The 25,810-nt window shown below is 38.1% G+C and overlaps 1 protein-coding gene across 1 annotated transcript; it reads left to right on the top strand.

The window, feature by feature from the left end:
• Nucleotides 1-554: 554 nt before the first annotated feature.
• Nucleotides 555-25,651, top strand: LRRC58 (leucine rich repeat containing 58). Its single transcript, XM_047099482.1, has 4 exons — nucleotides 555-1,106; nucleotides 15,649-15,777; nucleotides 16,426-16,703; nucleotides 19,682-25,651. Exons 1-4 carry the CDS (start codon nucleotides 607-609, stop codon nucleotides 19,888-19,890), a joined length of 1,116 nt encoding a protein of 371 aa, XP_046955438.1. The 5' UTR covers nucleotides 555-606; the 3' UTR covers nucleotides 19,891-25,651.
• The last annotated feature ends 159 nt before the right edge of the window (nucleotides 25,652-25,810 follow it).

A 25,810-nucleotide genomic window follows, 5' to 3' on the forward strand; every position in this document is an offset into this window, starting at 1 on the left:
AATAAGAGAACCGGAGGAAGGATCCAGGGGTTCTGATTTTCTAGTCCAGCTGTCTTTCTTTGCATTTTGAAGTCAGCTTGGTTAATCCCCAGCCTCTAAATTCCTGGGATTGCTGTACTGAAGATGACTCATCACTAAATTCCTGTGTTCTCACTGAATCCTGCAGCGTAGAGGGCCCACTCCTAACCTGGGAACCAAGGGGGCGGTGCACCATGACGCGCGAACCCTCGAGGCCAGATAAGCAAACAGTCCTAGGGCTGTTTACCGAGGCAGTCCCTCACTCTGGGGACAGGTCATTGGGACCTCAGGGACTATAAACCCTCCGAGGTTCAAGGCTCTACCTGGCAGCCACCCGGCCCCTGCCCCCACGCCGGCGCTCTATCTCCGCGCTGCGCGCCGCGTGAAAAGCAGCCCAGCCCCCGAACGGCGCGCGCACCCCGCCGCCTAGCGTCGCGTGACCCGGCGGGGGCGCGCGGGGTTAGCGCCAGCTCGCGCCACTTCCGACGCAACCCTCGGTTCAGGTTCCGGGGCGCGGCGGAGCTCCCGGCCTGTGGGTCGCGCGCGGCGCCCTTCGGTTCCGGGGCTACGCGCCCCGCGGCGGCCGCGATGGAGGAGGCCGGAGCGGCGGTGGTCGCTGCGGGGGAGGCTGAACTGAACATGTCCCGCCTCAACGTGTCCCCCGAGACGCTGGAGTTGGAGCTGGAGGCGCGGGGCGAGGAGCGGCGCGGCGCCAGGGAGGCGCTGCTCCGGCTGCTGCTGCCTCATAACCGTCTGGTGTCGCTGCCGCGGGCGCTGGGCAGCGGCTTTCCACACCTCCAGCTGTTGGACGTGAGCGGCAACGCGTTGACCGCGCTCGGGCCTGAGCTGCTGGCGCTGAGCAGCCTGCGCACGCTGCTGGCCAAAAACAACCGGCTCGGAGGGCCCGGCGCGCTGCCCAAGGGCCTGGCCCAGTCGCCGCTCTGCCGCAGCCTCCAGATGCTCAACCTCAGCGGGAACTGCTTCCAGGAGGTGCCCGCCTCGTTGCTGGAGCTGCGCGCGCTGCAGACCCTCAGCCTGGGCGGCAACCAGCTGCAGAGCATCCCGGCCGAGATCGAGAACTTGCAGAGGTGAGCTGGGCCGTGCCCCCAAAAGTCGGGGAGCCTGGGGCGGTGTCCGGGAGCCCCGGAGCGCTAGGCCTGGTCTTGGCGTCGTACAGTTGTCACGTAACCGCCTTCTTCCAGGCCCGCTCCTTAATTCTTTGGCAGTGAGCACTGCCCGGCCATCTCAGCGAGTTTGTACGTGAATAAATAAGATCGTTGTGTGTGACAGCGTTTGGGAATTGTGTTTGCCCCAAGCTGATTTTGGAAGCAGTTTTTCTTTTTTCTTTGTTCCGGGGGAGTGATCCGAACTGAGTAGGTACTCACACAAATGTAAATCTGAGGTTGTCATTTCCTTGCTCTGTTTGGTGGTTTTCCATACCTACAGATCAAAGTTTATGCCGTTTAGCATGACAAACAAGATACTCTGACCAAACCCTTGCTTTCCACTGCTCTGTATCGTTTCTCTGTAGCAACACTAGCACTCCTATCCTTTCTCTACTTTCCTTTCTCTGTCGCAATACTAGCACTACTACTTGTGAAAATAAGTGAGCCGTGCAGTTTATCAGCACCTTATGGACACTTACTAAATATGTGTTGAATGGATGCAGTGCCTCTGTACATGTGCAGTTCCCTTTGCCTGGAATGTTGCCTGCACCTGCCAAGCTCCTATTCATCCTTCAGAACCTATCTCCAGGGTTATCTATTTTCTTCCTCTACTGCTTCTTGAACAACAATTAGTTATTGACTAAACTGTCCTTTTGTACCTCATTCATCCTGCCATTGCATTTACCTTATTAGTTCTTTGTTCACAGGTCCGCCTCATGCACTACATTATTCAGTAAATAAATGTTGAAATGGAAGGAGGAAGCAGAGGAAATAGGATAGCAAAAGTCTCCTAAAAGTGCTCTGCAAGGGTGTGAGAAAAAGAGCAAAAGGAAGTGTATTGTCCAAAGTGGAAAAAAAGTATCTGTCATCTGTAGAATATTTTCACATCTTGTTTTGAGTTTTCTGAGATAACAGAATATTAGAGCTAGAAAGAGTTAAATAGTGAAAAGAACATTAGCCTGAGAATAAGAACTCTTGGTGTCCCAGCCTTAGGCAGGTCACTTAACATATCCTGACCACAGCTTCCAAATCTGCAAAATAAGGCATTTGGACAAGATGTCCCTTCTTGACTCATCAACAGATATTTATAAAGTACTTGCCATGTATTATGCACTGTCCTAGGTACTGGGGATACAAAGGTGAACATGATCCTATTCTCATGGAGCTAACACACTAACAGGAGACATTAAACAACTAACTTGTAAACCTCATTATTTAATTACAGTTGTTATAAGTTCTATGAAGACAAATGGAGTGTGTTGAAATAACAGAGGGACATGACTTAGTTTGGTTCTTGAGGAAGTAATCTGAATTGAGCTTTTGAAGGAAGAATAAGAATTAACTAGGAGAGGGTGGGGTGGGATCAGTCCAGGTAAAAGGAACAGTGCATGTAAAAGCCTGAAGGCAAGAGGGACTGAAGGCCAACATTTTGAAAGGAGGACATTGTACTAGAGCATAGTGAGAAAGTGGCCAAAAGGGAAAGTGGCAAATGTGAACTTGGACCATTCCCAGGCCATGTTGGATCTTCAGGCCATGGTAAAGTTTGGATTTTATTCTAAGTACACAGGAGAGAGGTTTTTTGCTTTTGGTTTTTTGGTTTTGGTTTGTTTGTTTTTTAGTTTATTTATTTATTTTGAGAGACAGCAAATGCAAGCAGGGGAGGAGCAGAGAGAGGGAGAGACAGAATAGAGAACCCCAAGCAGGCTCTATGCTGTCAGTGCAGAGCCCAATATAGGGCTCATTCCCACATCCCTGAGATCATGACCTGAGCCGAAATCAAGAGTCGGATGCCCAACTGACTGAGCCACCCAGGTGCCCCCACATGAGAGAGTTTTAAGCACATCTGTCTTGATGCTGCACAGCAATGGAGTGGGGAGAGGGTGGATAAGATAAGAGACTTTGAGGGCTGGTTAAAAGGAGGTCATTCTAGGAGAATGAGAGATGATGCTAGCTTACATGTAGATGATGCTAGGAGAGCTAGTAAGAAGTAGAAGTGTTGGAAAGAGATTTATACATAAAATTGACAGTTCTTGGTTTCCTCATAATTTGAAGTTCCATAATTCCAACCATCTCACTTAAGTCTTCTTGATATACTAAAAAAACAATTATTACTTCTATCACATTGGGGGAAAGGTAGGCAAAAATCATATTTATTGAGTACTTATAATGCTGTAGGCTCTGTAGTAGGGGCTCTAAATATGCTTTTTAATTCTCACAATACCTCTATGAGATGAGAGGAAGAAACTGAGGCTCTGAGAGGTTAAGTTATAAGAACCCAAAGCTAATGAGTGGTGGAATTGGATTTGATCTGAGGGATCTCTGACTCCAACCCCAAGAATTTTCCACAGTGACAGAGTAGGGCCAACACCTAATTCTTCTGACTTCTATTGCATATGTAATCAGGAGGATTGGTCAAAACCGTTTGCCTGGTTGACCTGGTTTTCTGAGCTAATAAACTGTGCTTTATGGTCATTGTACCTTTGGCTCAGTTGTGTGTAGGATCTTTTTTGTCTGTGTTAATCATTTTTCAGTTGTATGCTCTATTTCTCTTTACTAATCAGAATCAGTAAAGGTTTAGGCCATGCTCCAAATTTAAATTCTAGTTGAGTGTAGGCTAAAAGGGTCATGTAGAAATACAGTCTTAGAAGTAGAAACAACCTGGGCAATGTCCTGATTCACCCCTTTTTATTATTTTTTTTTAATTTTTTAATTTTTTTAAATGTTTTTATTTATTTTTGAGAGAGATCAATCAGGGTAGGGACAGAGAGAGAGAGGGGGACACAGAATCTGAAGCAGGATCCAGGCTTCGAGCTGTCAGCACAGAGTCTGACACTGGGCTTAAACCCACAAACCATGGGATCATGACCTGACCCAAAGTCGGATGCCCAACTGCCTGAGCCACCCAGGCACCTGTTTATTTTTATTTTTTAAAGTTTATTTATTTATTTTGAGAGAGAGAGAGAGAGCACAAGTAGGGGAGGGGCAGAGAGAGAGAAAGAGATCACAAGCAGGCTCCATGCTGCCAGTGTAGAGCCCCATCCAGGGCTTGAACCCATGAAACCACAATATCATGACCTGAGCCGAAACCAAGAGTCAGACGCTCAACCAACTGAGCCACCCAGGCACCTACCCCTTTTTATTTGATCAGATGAGGACAATGAGATTTAGTATCAGTCACTTAGTTGAAACCAGCTAGTGACGATGAGATTTATGTGGTTCATGTACTTTAAAATAAAGCCTATCGTGAGTGATAGTATTTGAAAATTATTCAGTATGAGGATGCCACCTCAAGAAAACTCCTTTCTTTATCCACAAGTGTATGGTTCTTATCTTTCTTTTTTTTTAATTTTTTTTAAATTTTTTTTTAACTTTTTTTTTTTTTTTTTTTTGAGACAGAGAGAGACAGCATGAACAGGAGAGGGTCAGAGAGAGAGGGAGACACAGAATCTGAAACAGGCTCCAGGCTCTGAGCTGTCAGCACAGAGCCCAACGCGGGGCTCGAACTCACAGACTGTGAGATCATGACTTGAGCCAAAGTCGGATGCTTAACTAACTGAGCCACCCAGGCGCCCCAACTTTTTTTTTTAATTTTTAAAAAATGTTTATTTTTGAGAGAGAGAGAGAGAGAGAGAGAGAGAGAGAGAGACAGCATGAGTGGGGAGAGGGATGGAGAGAGGGGGGAGACACAGAATCCAAAGCAACCTCCAGACCCTGAGCTGTCAGCTCAGAGCCTGACATGGGGCTCGAATTCAAGAGCCATGAGATCATGACCTGAGCTGAAGTTGGATGCTTAACTGACTGAGCCACCCAGGCGCCCCTGGTTCTTAATCTGTCTGTGTTTCTCTTCCGGTTTTCTGCCTTTTTGTTCAGAACTGTCTCACTATAATTCCATCTCCCTGTAACCAACCATAATGTAGAACTAATTTATATTTTTGTTATTTTTTTTTTTCTTTTTAACATTTGTTCATTTTTGAGAGACAGAGAGACACACAGCATGAGTGGGGAGAGGGGCAGAGAGAGAGGGAGACACAGAATCCAAAGCAGGCTCCAGGTCTGATCTGTCAGCACAGAGCTTGACATGAGGCTCGAACTCTCAGACTGCAAGATCATGACCTGAGCTGAAGTCGGACACTCAACCGACTGAGCCACCCAGGTGCCCCAATATATTTTTGATACTCTTAATGTCATTTTTATTTGGGTGGAGAAACAAAACGTTTTCTACTTGTACCTGTGGTTAAAGTTACTGGCACTAAGGGACTCTCATGTATTTTTTCAGTAGGTCATGGGCCCTTGCTAGAGAAAAGACACCCATTTCAGTATCCCTAATGATTGGAGAAGCAAAATACTTTCCAAGAAACAAATTTAAGGTTGGTCTGTTAATGCGAAACAGAAAGGAAAGGAAGAATTCTATAAATTCTGTGAATGAGTTTTCTGTTTTCAATATTCATCAAATACTAAAAAATAGAATTGTTCCAAGCCTGATGAACAGAAATGCAATGTTGACAAATACACACCACAGGAACTTGTAAACACTACAGTTTTGATTTAAATTCAACAATAGTTTCTTTTCTCCTTTCAGAAGCATGTTTGGAAACAGTGTGTTTTAGAAATTCCCACAAATCATGAAAGGCTTCAAGTCTCTAGACCTTTGGAAATTGAGCTTCAAAGTGAGAAAATAAGCCTGAGAGTGTAAATTTAATATGCTGGCTGTGTACTCTGATTAATGGTACCCATCAGTTGCAAAAGAGAATTTATATGATTTTGAAATAGTGGGCTTTTTATATTTTAGAAGATGGAGATACTTTCTGCCAATGTCAAGTAACTACTAAGGTTTGGTATCCTTTCTGTCTGTGTACCTCCCCACTCACTCCAAAGCATTGATTAAAGGAGACATGGAGTCATAACTGACAACCAGATACTATTTTCTCTTAGTTCTTGACTTAAACAAATAGGAAGGAATATTTAAGTTTGCTCTCAGATTCACTCTTCCCTTTCTTCACCTTCTTTTCTTTTCTTCATCATTAGATTATATTGCAAATTGTTATTTAACTATTGAATTCTTCATGAAAGGACTCCCAGGATTGCTAAATTTTTTCCCAGGTAGTCTTCTAATTAAAACAGTCCCTTTTCCAGGATAATTTCAGTGATTTGGGCCCCAAATGTTCTATTCTATTCTACTCTATTTTATTCTATTCTAGTAGCTCCCCTCACTGAAAAAGAGATTTCTGAGTAACTAAGCATTAACTTATACCATATTTAGTAGGATCAAAAATCCTGCCCAGAAACCTTTTTTACCAGTGCCTAAACACTTATGTGCAGGAGAATTCAGTCTTCTATGCAAACAGTTGATTGTTGCTACAAGATGATCTTTGAAAGAGAAAAAAATGACATACCAAAATTAAAGTTGTCTGCTACTTTTACTAAGCATTATAAATCAAAAGGGAGAAATACAATCTTGGAAAAATTTGCATAGTCAAAAATAGGAAAAAAGTATCAATGTATGTTTAAAATGACAAAACTTCAGGGGCGCCTGGGAGGCTCAGTGGTTGAGCGACCGACTTCGGCTCAGGTCATGATCTCGTGGTTTGTGAGTTCGAGCCCCACGTCGGGCTCTGTGCCACCAGCTCAGAGCCTGGAGCCTGGAGCCTGCTTCTGAATCTGTGTCTCCCTCTTTGACCCTCCCCCATTCATGCTCTGTCTCTCTCTGCCTCAGAAATAAACATTAAAAAAAATTTTTTTTAAATAAATAAATAAAATGGAAAAACTTCAGATTCAGGCTGGCTTTTTAAATCACCATATTATCAAGGATGGCTGAGATTATGGACTAGATAAGAAATTCACAAATGAAAGAAATTATACCTGGGAAAATACATATAATAAGGTACTCACTAAAGGACTTTAAAATAAGTATGTTTTCTAACTTCAGAGAGGTAAAGGCAGGAACTTCAACAATGAAACAAGAATAAGAAGATTAAAAAACCGAAAATTATGAAAACCCCAGTTAGAATCCCTAGAAATGAAAAAATGTAATTGTGAACTAAGTGTGCTGAAAGGTGGACTGAAGTCAGCTGATGAATGAATCGGTAAGCTAAAAGATCTTACTGAGGCATTCTCCTGGAATGCAGCACAAAAAGATAAAGAAATGGAAAGTATGAAAAAAATGTTTCTTTCATGGAAAATTGATTCCCACATTCAAACTGCTGTTTAGTAGAAATTCTAGAAAGAGAATATAGGAAAGGCAGTGTTTAAAGCAATAGTAGCTGAAATTTTCCACAATTAAAGAAAGAGTGCTCTAAACTGATATCTTGAAACACCATAGTAAAACTTTAGAACAATGAGAATACAGAAAAAAGACACAGCTCCTAATGAGAAAAAAACTGATTACCTACAAAGAAACGATAGTAGTAATACTGGGTGTAGTAAGATAATGAAGTAATAGCTTCCTAGTGCTAAGGAAAAGTAACTATCAACCTAGAGTTTTATGCTCAGCCAAGCTGTTATTCAACAGTGAAGGAAAGAGATAAAAACAGAGACAAAGGACTCGAAAATTAAGACCATGGGTCCTTGCTGAAAGGACTCGTAAAATATATACTCCAAGAAAAATGGACTTTAAAAGAAATAGCAAGCTGTTTACTAGCAAAGGCTTATACCTCACAGGTTGAAAACAAGCTTATCTGGGCCCAACCTATTTTTAGGTATAAGTGGGAACTAATTTTAATAAAATTCAGAATTATAAGAAGAGGGTTAAAACGGCAGAGGAGTAGGGTAACCCTAAGCTTGCCTCCTCCCCCAAACAGCTACATAAATATCGAAATAATCAAATAATTCTGAATACCCAAGAAATCAGAAGTCTTAGAGAACAAAGCTGCATGTCTGCAAACAAACAAACAAAAACACCTGTGGAAGGTAGGAACTGCAGAAGTTGATTTGTGGGAGAAAAGAGCCATGGGTGCTGCTGTGGAGAGGAATCCATGATCCCAGTGAGCAGAGTACAGAGTCTAACGTTTTGGAGGTTAACACCTGGTGGTGCTTCTGCAAGGAAGCAGGCAGCATGATCTGAGAATCCCCTGGGTCACATGGGGAGAAGCATGTGACTCCCCTGCTTGGAGTGCATTTGGTAGAAGTGATACGGCCTCTCCGGGGGCAAAAGACCTGGCAGGCACTGTAGAGCTGCTCCATTCACCAGTGTAGGAACAAAGACACTGGCTGAGGACAGCAAACCCTGGCTCTGACAGTGTGTTACGATATCTTAAACTCTGAGCCACTGCTTCTGTGCGAGTCAAGTGACCATTTCCTGGGACAAGACAGCACCGGCCACAATACAGTGAAACCCTCCCCCAGAGGATCACAGCAGGCTGTGGGGGCCTCTGAAGTGTGGGGTTCAAACACAGCCATGCCTGAGAGAAAACCGAGGAGAGCTGCACCACCTGGCAGGTGGACAGCTCAGACACAGCTGGGTGGAGGTGGGGATCTGACAGAAGCCAGGGACACAGGAGGGGTGATTGCACATCTGCAAGGGTGCAAACTTCCCACTCCAGAGACTAGAGAGCAGGGTGAAGCCATTTTCACTCCTAGCCCACCAGCACTGATGGACCACAGTGAGCTAAATAGCACCACCAAGTGGAGAAAGAATCTTTTAATTTTAATTTTATTTTATTATTTTTTTCTTTTTTGTTTTTCTCCCCTCCAAAATGACAAGACAGAGGAATTCATCCCCAAAAAAGAACAGGAAAAAATGATGGCCAGGGATAAGATGTCTGAACTAGAATTTAAAACAATTATAAGGGTTCTAGCTGGGCTTGAAAAGAGCATAGAGACTAGAGAATCCCTTACTACAGAGATAAAAGAATGAAAATCTAGTCAGGCCAAAATTAAAAATGCTATAACCAAGTTGCAAACCCAAATGGAGGCCATAACAATGAGGATGGACAAAGTAGAGGAGTGAATTAGTGATACAAGAGAGAAAATTAATGGGAAATAGTGAAGCTGAAAAGAAGAGGGAAACAAAGGTAATGGAGCATGAAGGTAGACTTAAGGAACTTAGCAACTTATTAAAATGAAATAGCATTTGTACCTCAGCAGTCCCAGAAGCTGAAGGGAGAGGAAAAAGGTCAGAAAGTTTATTTGAGCAAATTACAGTTGAAAACTACCCTAATCTCGGGAAAGAATCAGACATCCAAATCCAGGAGGCACAGAGAACTCTCATCAAAATCAACAAAATCCAGCCAACACTAAGACATATCATGGTAAAATTTGCTAGATACAGAGATTAAGGAAAGAATCCTGCAAGCAGCGAGGGAAAAAGCAGTTCCTAACCTACAAAGGAAGACAAATCAAGTTAGCAGATCTCTCCACAGAAACCTGGCAGGCCAGAAGGGAGTGGCATAATATATTTAAAAAGCTGAATGGGGAAAATATGCAGCCAAGAATACTTTATCCAGCAAGGCAGTCATTCAGAATAGAAGGAGAGATAAAGATTTTCCCACACAAACAAAAACAAAAGGAGTTTGTGACCACTAAACCAGCCCTGCAAGAAATATTAAAGGGAACTCTTTGAGTGGGAAAGAAAGACCAAAAGCAACAAAGACTAGAAAGGAACAGAGAACATCTCCAGAAACACCAACTCTATAGGTAACACAATGGCACTAAATTCATATCTTTCAATAATCAATATGAATGTAAATGGACTAAATTCTCCAATCAAAAGACACAGGGTATCAGAATAGATTAAACCCACAAGATTGATCTACATATTGCCTACAAAAGATTCATTTTAGACATAAAGACACCTCCAGATTGAAAGTGAGGGGATGGAGAACCATTTATCCTGCTAATGGACATAAAAAGGAAGCCGGAGTAGCCATACTTAGATGAACTAGATTTTAGAACAAAGACTGTAACGAGAGAGGAAGAAGGGCATTATATCATAATTAAAAGGTCTATCCAACAAGAAGATCAAACAATTGTAAATATTTATGCCCCAAATTGAAAACACCCAAATACATAAATCAGTTACTAACAACCATAAAGAAACTCACTGATAGTAATACAATAATAGGAGACTTTAACACAGCACTTACAGGAATGGACGGATCATCTAAGCAGAAAATTGATAAGGAAACAATAGTTTTGAATTACATACTGGACCAGATGGCCTTAACAGGTATATTCAGGACATTCCATCCTAAAGCAGCAGAATGCACATTCTTTTCAAGTGCACACAAAATTTTCTACAGAATAGCTCCATACTGAGTCACAAATCATGCCTCAACAAATACAAAAAGATCGAGATCATACCACGCATATTTTTAGACCACAACACCATGAAACTTGAAGTCAGCCATAAGGAAAAATTTGGAAAGACCACAAATACATGGAGGTTAAAAAAACATCCTATTAAAGAATAGGGCTAACCTATTTCCTGGGCTAACTAGGAAATTAAAGAAGAAAGTAAAAAGTATATGGAGGCAAATGAAAATGAAAACACAGTAGTCCAAAACGTTTGGGATGCAGTGATGGTGGTCCTAAGAGGGAAGTATATTGCAATTCAGGTTTATCTCAAGAAGCAAGAAAGGTCTCAAATATACAACCTAACCGTACACCTAATGGAGCTCCAAAAGGAACAGCAAATAAAGCTTAAAGGCAACAGAAGAAGGGAAATAATAAATACTAGAAATAAATGATACAAAACAAAAATAAAAAAATGGGTGACTCAGTTGGTTGAGCATCCAGCTCTTGATCTCAGTTCAGGTCTTGATCTCAGGGTCCTGAGTTTGAGCCCCACATGGGGCTCCACACTGGGCATGGAGCCTACTTAAAAAATAATAATAACGATAGAAGAAACCAAAAAACCCAGTAGAACAGATTACCAAAACTAAGTGCTGGTTCTTTGAAAGAATTAATAAAATTGATAAACCCCTAGCCGGACTTATCAAATAGAAAAGAGAAAGGACCCAAATAAATAAAGTCACAAGTGAAAGGTGAGAGATCACAACCAACAACTCAGAAATACAGACAATTGTGAGAGAATATTATGAAAAATTATTTGCCAACAAACTGGATAATCTGGAAGAAATGGATAAATTCCAAGAAACGTGCAAACTACCAAAACTGAAACAGGAGGAAATAGAAAATATGAATAGACCCATAACCAGCAAAGAAATTAAAACAGTAATCAAAAATCTCCCAACAAACATGAGTCAAGGGCCAAATGGCTTCCCAGGAGAATTCTACTAGACATTGAAAGAAGAGTTAATACTTACTCTTCTCAAACCGTTCCAAAAAATAGAAATGGAAGGAAAACTTCCAGACTCATTCTACGAGGCCAGCATTACCTTGATTCCAAAACAAGCAAAGACCCTATTAAAAAGGGGAATTACAAGCCAGTATCCCTGATGAACATGGATGCAAAAATTTTCAACAAGATACTGGCAAATCGAATCCAACAGTACATTAAAATACTTATTCACCACAATCAAGTGGGATTTATTTCTGGGCTGCTGGGGTGGTTCAGTGTTCTCAAATCAATCAGTGATACACCGCATTTATAAAAGAAAGAGTAAGAACCATATGATCCTCTTGATAGATGCAGAAAAAGCATTTGACAAAATACAGCATCCATTCTTGATAAAAACCCTCAACTAGTAGGGTTTGATGGAACATACCTCAAGATCATAAAGGCCACATGCGAAAAACCCACAGCTAATATCCTCAGTGGGGAAAAACAGAGAGCCTTTCAGCTATGGTCAGGAACAAGGCACGGATGTCCACTATTTAACATAGTACTGAAAATTTTAGTCTCAGCAATCAGACAACAAAAAGAAATAAAAGGCATCCGAATCAGTAAGGAAGAAGTCAAACTTCCACTATTTGTAGATGACGTGATACGCTATGTAGAAAACCTTAAAGACACCAAAAAATTGCTAGAACTAATATATGAATTCAGGAAAGTTGTAGGCTATGAAATCAACATACAGAAATGTGTTGCATTTCTATACATCAATAATGAAGCAACAGAAAAAGATCAAGGAATTGATCCCATTTGCAGTTTAACCAAAAACCATGAGATACCTAGGAATAAACCTAACCAAAGAGGTAAAATATCTGTTCTCTGGAAACCATAGAACACTTATGAAAGAAATTGAAGAAAACACAAGGAAATAGAAAAGCATTCCATGCTCATGGATTGAAAGAACAAGCATTGTTAAAATGTCTATACTACCCACAGCAATCTACATATTTAAGGCAATCCCCATCAAAATACCACCTGCATTTTTCACAGAGCTAGAACAATCCTAAAGTTTGTATGGAACCACAAAAGACCCTGAATAGCCAAAGCAATACTGAAAAAGAAAAACAAAAATGAAGGCATCCTGATTTCAGATTCCAGGCTAAATTATAAAACTATTGTCATTAAGGCAGTTTGGTACTGGCACAAAAACAGGTACATAGATCAATGGAACAGATAGAAAACCCAGAAGTGGGCCCACAACTATATGGTCAACTAATCTTCGACGAAGCAGGAAAGAATATCCAGTGGAAAAAAGTCTCTTTAACAAATGCTGTTGGGAAAACTGGACAGCAACATGCAGAAAAATGAAACTGGACTACTTTCTCACACTGTACACAAAACTAAATTCAAAATGGCTGAAAGACCTAAATGTGAGCCAGGAAACCATAAAAATCCTAGAGGAGAATGCAGGCAGCAACCTCTCTGACATCAGTCATAGCAACTTCTTGCTAGACCTGTCTCTGGACATGATTGAAACACAACAAATGAACAAAAGATATTGAGGTATACTGTGGTATTAGAAAACACAAGTCTAAATATATCAACAATCAAGTTGTGTACTTTTGTAAAGAGTTCACTTGAAATAACCCAATGAGTTAAAAGTAACAAGATAGAAAAAGATGTATCAAGTAAATCTCTACCATTTTGCATCTGTGCTACTGCATTAGGCTCCAGACATTCATCCTGCTTCCTCTCCTCCCATCATACTCCCCTCTCCCCACCACTTACCTTGCTACTTTTCACACAGTAGCCAAGTGGTCTTTCTAAAGTGTAAGTTAAGTTAGACAATTAGCCTTTGTTCAAAACCCTTCCTACATAGGATAAAATCCTTACTAAGGCCCAAAGGTCCCTCTGATCTGGCCTTCCCAGGCTATCTGTCTGACCTCTGACCACCACTCTCCCACTTCTACTACACTGATGTACCCACACTGGCAACACACCAAGCATTTTTCAGCCTCAGGGATTTGTACTCATTTATTCTATTCAGATCTCCATTCACATGTCATCTAAGAGAAACTTTCCTGAGCACCCTGTCTAGAATTTCACTTTAATCACCATCTGATTACCTCCCTTTTTTTTTATAACACTTAAACATATCTGCCATAATCTATATGTGTTCTCTGATTTATTTTCTATCACTAGATTGTAAGGTCAAGAACTTGGTCTTATTTGTACCATATTCCTTGGAATAGTGCCTGGCATATGGTAGGTGCCCAGTTCATATGTGTTAACTAGGTACTTTATATTATATATTACTCTATTTTGAAGAAGAAGAAACGGAGGCATAACGAGAATAAGTAATTGGTCTAACTTCTTATTCTGGTGAATGGTGGATTAAGTGAAATAAATACTAACAAATAAAAGAAGACAGTATTGATAATGAAAAGAAATAAATTTTAAGGCAAAATGGATTAAAAGGGAAAAAGAGAAATGCTTCATGTGAGTTAAGGAACAGTTTAACAAGGATTTATCTGTATTATAGCTCCTGTATTTTCAGAGGGAAAGAACAAAACTTGGTAATTATAAAGGGAAGAAGGAAAACTATGGTTCTGGTAGAAGACTAAGCAGCAGAACAAGAAGGCCAAATAATGAGAGATAACTGTAAAAATTTGAATTGCAGTTAATAAGCTCAATCCTAGTAGCTACACATTCATTGTACATGTGTAAAATATGAACAAAAATAGACCATGCTCTAGGCCACAGAGAAACAAGGTTAAGCAGAACATATATATAACAACAAAGCTCCCAACAAATTAATAAGAGAAAGCCATATAACCTATGAGAAAAATGGGTAAAGGATATGAACAGGCAGTTCTCTAAAGATGCACAAATGGCCAAAACATACAAAATTCACTAGTAACTAGAGAACTGCAAATTTAAAGAACAGAATTGTGTCATTTGTCATACAAATAATAACAAAAAACTAAGGGAGATGATGATAATAGGTGTTGGCAGGTTTACGTGGTAAGAAGTGCCCTTAAATGCTAATTGTGGATTTGTAATTAGCTGTACTTCTGCAGAGTAACTTGGCTTTACCTTTTAACATTTCCCTTTTAACCTGATTTCCTAAAATCTTCCCCTGGAACTCTGATTAAATTTGGATGGGGCTTCGATTTTGTAGCTTTAAAAGTACCCCAGGGAATTCTTACCCTGGAAGTTTGGGTATAGTAGGTATTTTCTCTTTAAGACACACTTAAAGGTGTCTTAAAGAATGCTAGTGTCTACTGAGTTAGCAGATTTAACAGGAAGACAAAACAGTAATGAAAAAGATCTGTATGTATACATTTTAATTATATTTATATACATTGTAAGAAATGATTCTGCCACTCCCTGCCAAAATCTTTTGGAGAGAGCCTTTCTACAATCATCACCACAAAAAGTAGCAGTACGTTTTGGTGCAATATATTTTATGTCTGAAATATTGTTAACTTGATGGAAAATAAGGTGACTATCTAGAACTTTAATTTCATGATAGTGGTCAGTTTTACATAATTTATTTAGATAGTTCCTGAAGAATGCATTTGCAATAGTAAGAACAAAGAAGAAATGTAGAGTTCAGCCATGTTTTTCCACTGTCTTCAAAAAAGGTTAGTAGTTTTCCCATTGCCTCACAGTGCATCAAATCCAAGCCTACCATCACAGAATTTGGGCTTCATGTAATCTGGCTTTCATTCAGCCTTCTCTCTGGGTTCTTCAATATGAATTCTCTTCTTCTGTGTTAAAAGATGTGTTTGTTGTCCCAAAAAAGCTCTCCCCTCCAACCTATTTTCTTTCCTGCATTTGCATGGGCTAAAGTCCAGCCACAGTCATAACACTTTTGCAAAACCTGTCTCAGTCCCTACTACTGTGTCCTTTTCTTCTCTACTTTTTAAACTTCTCTATTATTTATGGACTGTTCTGCTTACTTTGGTATTTTAATCATGTTATTCTTACTTATGTCTTTGTTTTGTGTTTAATTATAATATTGTCTAACGATGGCATGTCTTACCTGCTTACCTGTCATATAAGCTCCCTGAAGGTTGCTTTATTTCTCTAGAGACCATACAGCACTTAGCACATCCCTAAGTAAAACAGTTGCTGAATTAATAAATAAATATGTTTGTTGTAATAAAGACATTGGAATTTCTTGTCCAGTTTTTGTTTGTTTACATTTGTTTTTATTTGTTTTTACAGTTTAGAGTGTTTATATCTCGGAGGAAACTTCATCAAAGAAATCCCACCAGAATTAGCAAATCTGCCTTCTCTAAGTTACTTGGTATTATGTGACAACAAAATTCAAAGTGTGCCTCCTCAGCTTTCACAGTGAGTAGTTTCAGGCAATCTAAGTACACACAGAGATCCAGGCTTAGGAATTTTTGTCCTAAGTATTCATTCCACGTATTTTATATGTAAAAGAGAATTAGACATTCTCAAAGTAAATGATACATGAGAATTATAGTTTTGAGGTTTGCTGTGAGTTGAGTTGCTTATTTTTAATACTACTTTTAAATGCCCTGGTTTATTCCTCAAAATATTTGGTTAGCCAGTTTGCTCTAATCAAAAATAGAGTAATTTGGCATAGATTTCTCCAGGGTTTATGGAATTTTAATTGATTTTATATTTGTTATGAAGCATTCCTGTCCTGATGAAATAATGTGAAAGAACTTGCTTTCTGTTGCATTTTAAATCTTTGTAGGTGTCTGAATGATAAGGCATACTAAAAAAAAAAACTTTAAATCTAGCATTTGTATCAGCCTGGCACATCAGAATACTAATTCTACACTCTCTAAGATTCCATGGGCAAATGTCATTTCATGATATTTACAAGTCTGCACTCTAGTTTCAGTTCCTTTTTATTTTACTTCATTGACCTTAATTGCTCATTCTCTTGGGGAAATCAAGCTCTTCGCTTAACTCTCTCGGTAGTTAGCTTGCTCCCTGCCATTGATTTTTATACTACCTTCATTGTAGGTTGCATTCACTTCGTTCCCTCAGTCTTCACAATAACTTGCTGACATACCTGCCTCGAGAGATCCTCAATCTTATTCATTTGGAAGAATTGAGTTTGCGAGGAAATCCATTGGTTGTTCGTTTTGTTAGAGATTTAACCTATGACCCTCCAACTCTCCTGGAATTAGCTGCACGGACCATTAAAATTCGAAATATTTCCTACACTCCCTTCGATCTTCCTGGGAATCTTCTTAGATACTTGAGTTTAGCCAGCAATTGCCCAAACCCAAAGTGTGGAGGTAAGTTCATTCAGTATATATGTTTCCTGTTCCTTGAGCTTTTTTTTTATATTGATAGTCAAAATGTTTTTAATTACTTGTCTTCTTTCAGAGAAAGGCATTTAATCTGTTTCTGTTTCCCTCATCCTTTCACCCTTTTACCAAAAAGAAGACATTTCTCCCATCTCCCCCTTCCTTCCTTCCTTTTTGTTTTTCATTGGTTTTGCTTTTTTGCTTGTTTGTTTGTTTGTTTTTACAATTCATACAGAAGGAAAATACCCAGAAAGTCTCAGCATGTCTTTGAACTGTCATAGGATAGTAGAGTAAGACAGTAAAATGAGAGGAAACACAAAAGAAGCATTAAACAGTCCTGACAGTTTAAGTTTGTGTGAAAATCAAGTGAGATCATTAGTGAAACTGCTTTGAAACCTGTAGATTAAGAACCTGTGGAAATGTAAGATTATTTAAGGTTTATTTCTTTATTTTGAGAGAGAGAGTGAACAGGGGAGAGGCAGAGAGAGAAGGAGAATGAGAATCCCAGGCAGGCTCTGCACAGTCAGCACGGAGCCTGATGTGGGACTCAAACTCACAAACCGTGAGATCATGACCTGAGCTGAAACCCAAGAGTTAGACACTTAACTCACTGAGCCACCCAGGTGCCCCAATAGTCCTAACAGTTTAAAAAGAGTCTCCAAAATGTGTAGCCACCTTTCATATTTATTTGAAGGACATTTTCATAGACCCACTGTTCTGAGTATCAGGTACCTTCATAGAACATGATTCAGGATGTAGGAAAATGGGCTGAATGTGCCAGTTTTGGAATGTACCCTGGACTTATATATTCTTGTAAATCCCTGGCTCAAAATTTCTTGAGTTTAGAGTATTTGGAGAGAATTAAAGAAATGGTAGACTGTAAGGCAGAGTAAAATAGGAAATCAGAGTACTATTGGAAATCAGTGGAGGGAGAGAGTATATTTAATTAGGTCTGGAAAAGAGATGATTCTTGAAGTATGAGTTGAATTTTGATATGGTAAAATTGAGGATAGGAAACTTTTCAGTTGGAGAGAGCAAAATTGGAGACAAAACAGTATGGGGCACACTATGGTTTGAGTAATAATTGCTCAAATGTGCAGTTAGGGAAGTAATGAGAGAGGAGTAAAAGATACATTGAGGCCTAACTATGAAGGGCCTCAAGTGCCAGGGTGTGTGGGTGGGAGCTGGTGACTGATAGCAGGTCATTTTATTTTGGCTCTCTCCTAACAGACTTCTTTTTAAAAATCCAATATATGAGGCTACAGAAAGGTTTTTACTATTGTAGGAGAAATGTAGGTGCTAAGGAAATGGTGCATAATGATGATCAGAGCCAAGTGAGATTATCCCTGAAAGTCCCATTGTGTCTTGAACTGTTTGAAGGTTAAAAGAGAAAATGATTTAGGTTCCTCAAAGAATATTAAAAAATAAAAACGACGCTGTTGGTTTAAAAAGGAAAAAAAAAAAAGACAATACCCTGGGCCGTTTCTGGCCACTCACTCTTAGAAATAGAAGGTGTTGTGCTGTGCCAGATTAGATGTGCTTATGCTCTTCTCTGTGGTTCTCCTTTCCCAAGTTGGCTTTGACAGTGGTAAGGGACAGTATCCTTTTAAATGCTTTTTTTAAATGACTTCTTTAGTATGTTGGCGTGTCCTTTATCTCAGAAACAAAAATACTTTAAAAATTATTAGTTTAAAAGTTGAGATTATTAATTATAAATTGAGCCTTTGATATTTTCCGCTCAGACTCATTAACTCTTGAACCCTAAGTTAAACAAAAATAAATTTATATTTTGTGTGGATTTTTTGTCTTTGTAGAGTCTGAGATCTCAGAAATGACAAGGTAGTATTGTACTGTTTTAGCGCATGGTAACTCTATAATGCTTTATTTTATTACTTCCATCTGTTTTTAGGATGCTAACACATTTTAGGGAATTTATTATCAATATTAACTGACCACTTTATTGCATTTATTTATTTTCCTAAATTGTTCAAAGTAACATACCATGAAATACCCTTTTTAAACTATGAATTATTCTTACAGTATCAGAAAACTTTAAAGTTAATGGGGAAAGTATTAGGAAAAAGTTAAATAGAAATCATTGTTTCTCCTTTCCTTGAACCACATCTTTTTACTTTAGTCCCTTGTGTGATATACACAGAGTAGTTGGTGCCAGAGGAATCTAGAAAAAGAGGTTGAGATCCACTGCAGAAAGGTGATGGGACCCAGAGTTGTAGATGTTCCAGTTAATACTGATCCCTGAGCCACAGCAACCTCTGCTTTCCTCTCAGCTCTAGCTGTATTTTTACTTAGCTGAAAGGCCCCAGATTCAGGAGCACTAAAGTAGGAATCAAAAAAGGGGAATACTAGTTTCAGTCTACCTAACAATATATAATTGCGTGAAAATCAAGTGAGATCATTAGTGAAACCGCTTTGAAACCTGTAGATTCAGAACCTGTGGAAATGTAAGATGGCATTTTGCCTTCCCAGTGTATATGAACAGGAATACCAGAAGTCATCTCCTTCCTGCACATTTTGTAAATGACAACTTAATCTTTTAAGATCATTATTAAAGCAGTTTTATGGGCTTTTTTAAAGCTTCTTGACTGAAGGGTAGTACCAAGGAGTAACTTGGGGAACAGAGGAAGAACACAACGGTGGGTATCCTGTAATCTCTCCATCAGCCCCTGTCCACCAAGTCACCCAGAGAAAACAAGCTAAGTAAACAGTATCCCTTTAATGCCAGCTCCCTTTAAGTTAAATCTTATCTGGCCTTCTCTTTGCAGCCAAATTGCCATCCCTAAGACCTTCTGGTATTTCTGTAAATACCTATAGAAGCAACTACTGCTTCTGCTTAAAAGAGAAGACTGTATATGACTTTTCTTCAGAATGCTGGAGAAGGGGTTGAAAAAGAAATGGCTCTTTGCTTTGTAATGATTATTTTGTACTTAATTCCTTCTTCTTTCCAGGAGTCTACTTTGACTGCTGTGTCAGACAAATTAAATTTGTGGACTTCTGTGGGAAGTACCGCCTCCCACTGATGCACTACTTATGTTCCCCAGAGTGCTCTTCCCCTTGCAGTTCCGCCTCTCACAGTTCCACATCCCAGAGCGAATCTGACTCAGAGGATGAAGCTAGTGTTGCTGCACACAGAATGCAGAAAGTTCTTCTTGGTTGAAAAGAATGCAGGGTGGTGTGAAACACTAAAAGAACTGAGCAAACGTGGTTAGAAAAGAAAATTGAAGTTCACTGGAAACCAGATCTTCATCTTGAATGTCTGTGAAAGAGTCGGAGATGACAGAAAAGATTTTGTATTTCATCTTCTTATTCAGCAGGAATGAGTCCAGTTCCATGTTTGGATTCTTTGAATATAATTCACTCTGATTGGCAGTTTCAAATTTAGCTGATTCCTTGCAGTTTTCACTTAAGTTTTTCATGAATCATACAGCACATTGGAGCATTCTGAAGAGCAGTGTTATAATAAACCATGAGTGGTGTGACTTGTGACAGTTGAGATGAAGAAAGAAGTGATCAGAGCTGTAATTATTACCAGAATTGTCCTTGGGTTTAGGCTGAACACTATCCCATAACAGGATCTGCCCTCCCTTCTTGTATCGCCTGTGTGTCTAGATTACAGAGCCATTCAGGTAAGTTCACAGATGGTTACATAGGACCTAACCCTTTCTGACCTCTAACTGATAAAGTAAGGAATATAACTTTTATGTGGGATTTTAAAACTCTTCAGTACTGCTCTTTTGTTCTATATGATTGTGGTTTCCCTTCTATAATCCAGCAATGACTGTTATAGTGCCTTAATCCTAGCAAGGTTTTAGAAATTTATTCAAGGAATGATGCCAGAGTAGCCTGTATAATCTGACATACTATGCAGAATGCTTTAAAATATACTTTAACAGAACTAGGTAAACAACTATACATCTGACATCAGAGCTCATGGCCACCTTAACTTGAATTTTTTGTTTAAACATGAAGTGATCCCTTGTAAGCAATCACTTTTGCATTTAATGGGAAGCAACAGTCTTGATTAATCTTTTCATTAAGACAGATAATAGCTTTTGATTTAAAAATCTGTCCGATTTCTTTTGACAGAAAAGAGATGTAAGCTCAGAAAACATCTTTGTATCTTGCATTAAAGGAGTGGGAAGATGATTTAAAAATTTTTAGCTCACCTCTGACTCCTTTGCCTGTGTGTACTGAACTGTAGCTTTCTGTACATTTTAAAGAAAAACTAGAAAACTACTACAACAAGCCAAATAAAATTGTTGGCAGCACTCATTTATGTAAAGACTTTAAAGCAGTCTCGAAATCGTGTGAAATAGAGCAATTTCTAAAACTAGTTTAACCATAGAATACTTTATGAAAGTAATGTATTGATAAGAAATTTATTGAAGACATCTAAAGTATAGCAGAAAAATGTGTCACAAATTAATTGCTATTAGAAATGACCAAATTTTTATTAACTAGTTTAATATGGAATAAAAATTCAATGATAGTACAATTACAAGTTGATATTATAAAATGCACAACACATACTAGCAGTCATTATATAACTGACCAATAATAATAACATGATGTTTTGTTGGTAAATGTTACCTATACAGTCGTACGCAGGTCAGAAACACACTGGAACATCAGAGGATCTCCTTTCTGACTTCTTGGCTTTCATGACTGGGGCACACCATTTCTTAAAACCAGATTGTTGTATAATAATAATAATATGTACATATGTTAGGGTTTTGTCTCATATGTTATTTTTTATTTTAGAAGAAAATATATTGTAGGATAGTTCAGACTTTATTATTTTATTCATGAAACATCATTAGAGTTTCATGACTGCAGTTGTGAAACGCTGCTATAGAATGAATCCCTTCACCTCGTTATAACGTAGTAAGATTCTTTTTTCCTTTTGATTCAGAAATTGTCTGTGTCTGTAGAAGTAATCTAGTATGTTTCTGCTGCCTAGCAATGTAGTATATGGGTGATTATATCATAATATGAAAGTAATGGAAAGCCTTTGTTTACTTTTCCACTTGAGCCACAGCAAGCTGCATACTACAAAATTAGGAAAGGTAAAGATGACTTAGGCAGTGCCTAAGTGGCAAACCCAAAATGTTTGTAACTGACTTAGTTAATATCAATACATAAAATATTTTCATAGAAAATAATGTATTCATAGTAATATATCTAAATTGATAGGACCAAATTTTTCTGGCTTAAATGCCTCAGTTTACTAATTTATTACCAGGTTGACCTAAGTAACAGCTTGGGTAATGTTCTGAGAGTTAGTCTTCATAAAATAAATGGGTAGGTATGTCAGTATAGTATTTAACCATACTTACCTCTTTCCAGCTTCCCAGAAAGAAGTTATACTGATTGGTCTTTACAGATGTAAATAGGTCCAACCAGAAACAGTTTCTGGCCTTTGCTTTATATGTAGATGTATACCATAATATACAACAAAATGTTTGTTGTACGTGGACATTTGAAAATCTAAGATCAGTGTGTAGCTTTCTCTAGTGACTTTTACAAAACTCTACATTTCAGTTGTTAGTTTTATCTTTTTTGGTTTTTTGTTGTTGTTGTTTTGTTTTTAGGAGTTAAGGTGCCAGTGTTGCAGGGGGACCTTGGGCTAGTCTTGTCCCTTGAACACAGATCAATATATTTTTTCTTTTAAATCTTTGACCTAACCTTTTATAAGAGCTGCTAATAATTTCTAAGATTTTTTGTTTCTCTCCTCTACCTTACCTTTTTTCATAAATGGTGATTGGTAGAAATTAGCCAGAAGATGAGATGCAAGGGACTTGATAATTTAACAACCAGATAATCAATTCCCGAATCATATAGCTATGTATTTTAAATGTAGTCTCTCTCTTTAGTTGCTAAGTCATCTGTTTGTGTTTAAACTAGTTAATAAACTTTATTTTTTGAGATTTACAAAACCTGCGCTAATTTTCATAGTGAAATAAGTTTTTGATACTGCTCTAATTTTAGTGACCAGAACTTCTGTGTATCAAATTACTTCACCACAGCATTAATGTGTCTAGAATGGAATTCTTCAGTGTTAATATTTGAAATGGAAATGGGTACATTGAACATTCTTAGTAATCTTTATTCTTAGAATCCAATTCTCAGCATCACCAACTCAGTTTGAATAGTCCTAGGATTTTAGGAAATAGGAAGATTAGCTGATAGAACATTTTGCTTCCATGGTGCCAGGGGTTGGCTGACCTAACGACAAGCTAGTCGAGGTTCTTAGTATTCCTTGTATTTGAGTACTAGAGGTAGATCTGAGGGTTTACTGTTCATATTTTACTTCTATATGTATGTCAGAGGAGTCTCTTACTCTGAAATTTCTATTCTTTGGAATTTTAAGTAACCAAATTTAAAAATAAAGATGCATTGTAAACTGTACCTCAAATTTGAGAAATTTTTATGTTGATGTAGATAAAAGTTAAAGGCAGTCCACGCTAGTGCAGTGTAATACTGCAGGCCAATTCTGCCAAACATTGTAAATATCAATTTAAGCAAAGAGTAGGAAAAGGCTGTTTGCTGGAGTGTTAAATGAAAGAAATCTTTATAACAAAGGGCAGGAAAAGAGAAGTCACCAGACACCCCAGGATAGCCCTGAGCCAAGAAAGTTCTTTAAAGTAATAGTGAATTGTTTTAAAATCATGTGGCCCATTGACAACCATGTGAAAGTCTTTATCACTAAGTTTCTTTGGTTTCTGCTATTGGGAGATTATCCACATCCCTCTATGATGACAAGCCAGCAAGTAAATAGGATTTTCTTAGAGCCAACTTTGCTCTTTCCAAAGGGAGAAAGTAATACCTCATTAACCTGAAATTTATGGTACAGCCTTAGTTAGTGTTTACCTTTTCACTATGTAAAAAAAAAAAAATACTAAGCAAATAATTGGTGCAAATAAAGTTTGATCTTTTAAAGCATTTTAGCAGTATTTATTTATATAAAATGTTATTCTAAGTAATAAAACCCTTTGTAGGCAAAACATCAGTTATAATATGTGTATGTAATTAGTTAAGCTGCATTTATTTAGAAATACCTAATTTTTACTTAAATGACCCTGTTCTTATCCAAAGTAGAGATTGTATTATGTTAGTATAAATATTCTGCATTTAGTCCAAAATAGCTTTTAAAAGTTCTGCTGGGTGTTAACAATAAAGGCTGATACGTATGTTTTTAGGCAACATGTATGTTTTTAGGCAACATGATCTGTGATACATATTTCTGATTCTGTCTGTGTAGAAAAGAAGTACCTGACTGTCAACTGTTTCTGTATTAAGCACCATACTCTGTATAACATTAATGTGATGAATTTAATAGAATCCACTTTTGTATTTTCATTACAGCCATGATCTTTTTAAAGGCAACAGTGTCTTCATGTATGCTCAGAAAGTGTGTGCCTTAAATCCTTCATTGTAGACCCAAAGTTTGGGGCACTGTTATTTAGTAAGTGGTTTATGACAGCCTAATGACCTTTTGCATTTGACTTGAGGGAGGTAGACTGTGAGTGACCTGAGGAATTCCTTCCCCTAAAATAGGGCCTAATGTCTATGAGTCTAGAGCTTCTGGAGAAAGAATCCTAATCATGCATACTATGGGAGAAGGTCAAGCCATAAGGATTAGGGTCCTCTGAAATAAAATCAGTGAAAGGTATATTCTTTTTTATATTATTTTGTAAAGAAAATTTATCTACTACCACTAAGGGTGACAGCATATAAAGGCTGTCATGTTAATAGCATGATGCAAAGATTTTACTGCTGTGAGGCCTAGGATATTTTGAGTGGTTTCTTTGTAACACTAGGTTGCAAGGGGCTATGTTTTAACATTTTTCATGTAAATATCTCCATTTTTCTGTCTCTCCGTGGTCCATATTTGTTGCGAATTGATGTATAAAATAACAGTTCACTAACAACAAACATTATTGAATTATTACTCACAGGGTAATACTGATTTAGGTGCTACTAGACTTTTACCTGGGATTTGTTAGTCTCAGTTTGTCCTAAGGTACAGTATTCAATCTAGTAAATATTAAAACTTACTAGTTTAACGAAGGTTATGTATATACCATTGTACCAGAAAGCCATGGTTGGACTGACTATATGCATTCACCAGAACTTACTTTCTGTGGTTGTGAATAAATGGGATAAAACTTTTATTCTAAATTGTAGTTAGAAGAAACTGGGATAAGATTGAAAATGCTGTTGCTGGTACTATAAAACATTACTAAGTTGGTTAGTTCTTCTGTCTACAACTGATGTTTTAAGAGAAACCTTTTAAACTCAAATGGTTGACATTGATGTGGTCATTGATGTGATGTATGTTATTTAGAAGGAATATTAATTTCAACAATCACTTTACAACAGTTTAATCATGGAGAGACCCGTGTGCCTATAATTGGTGTTTGTTGCATTTCTGAGCCCACTTTGTATTCATGAGAAACGAAAGTATAATGGGAGAAATATTTTAAATTACCAGTATTTTAACTTTAACTTTTTATAAAGTTTGGGACTTTAAAGTATCAACAAAGGATATTGAAAATATATGTACTTTTGCTTTAGTCAGATTACTTTTTATTGTCTGATTTCTTAATTTTATCTACTTGAAATCTTGTGAATTACAAATATCTATAAATATATAGATATTTAAAACTTAATGATAACAATAAATGTAATTCAGCAACATGATTCAACAATTATATTTCCTTTTCAGAATAAGATACAGTTAAGTGCGTCAGATTTATATATTACTTGGTAATGGCAAATGCTCTAAAAATATATTTAAGCTACTTCAATTCTATACCTCCTTTTTCCCCCTACAGGACTCACAAGAGAATGTGATGTTATATTAACCCTTTGTGTGAATTTTGCCTTATTAAACATTGTGCCTTATTTTATTAAAAGTGCTTTCTTGGAATTTGATTCTGTATTCTGGAAAAGTGGCAGTATTTTAATTTAATTGAACTTTTAGAAAATCTAAAATCCTTATAATGTTGGTATTTGCCTGATTACTTGCTGTACCACTGCTCATCTATTTGTTGAACTTTTTCAGTACATGAATA

The sequence above is a fragment of the Lynx rufus genome, unplaced genomic scaffold, assembly GCF_022079265.1.
Source record: "Lynx rufus isolate CCGP_SWC_20201006 ecotype Redwood Valley unplaced genomic scaffold, mLynRuf1.p SCAF_5, whole genome shotgun sequence".
Classification (NCBI taxonomy): Eukaryota; Metazoa; Chordata; class Mammalia; order Carnivora; family Felidae; genus Lynx; species Lynx rufus.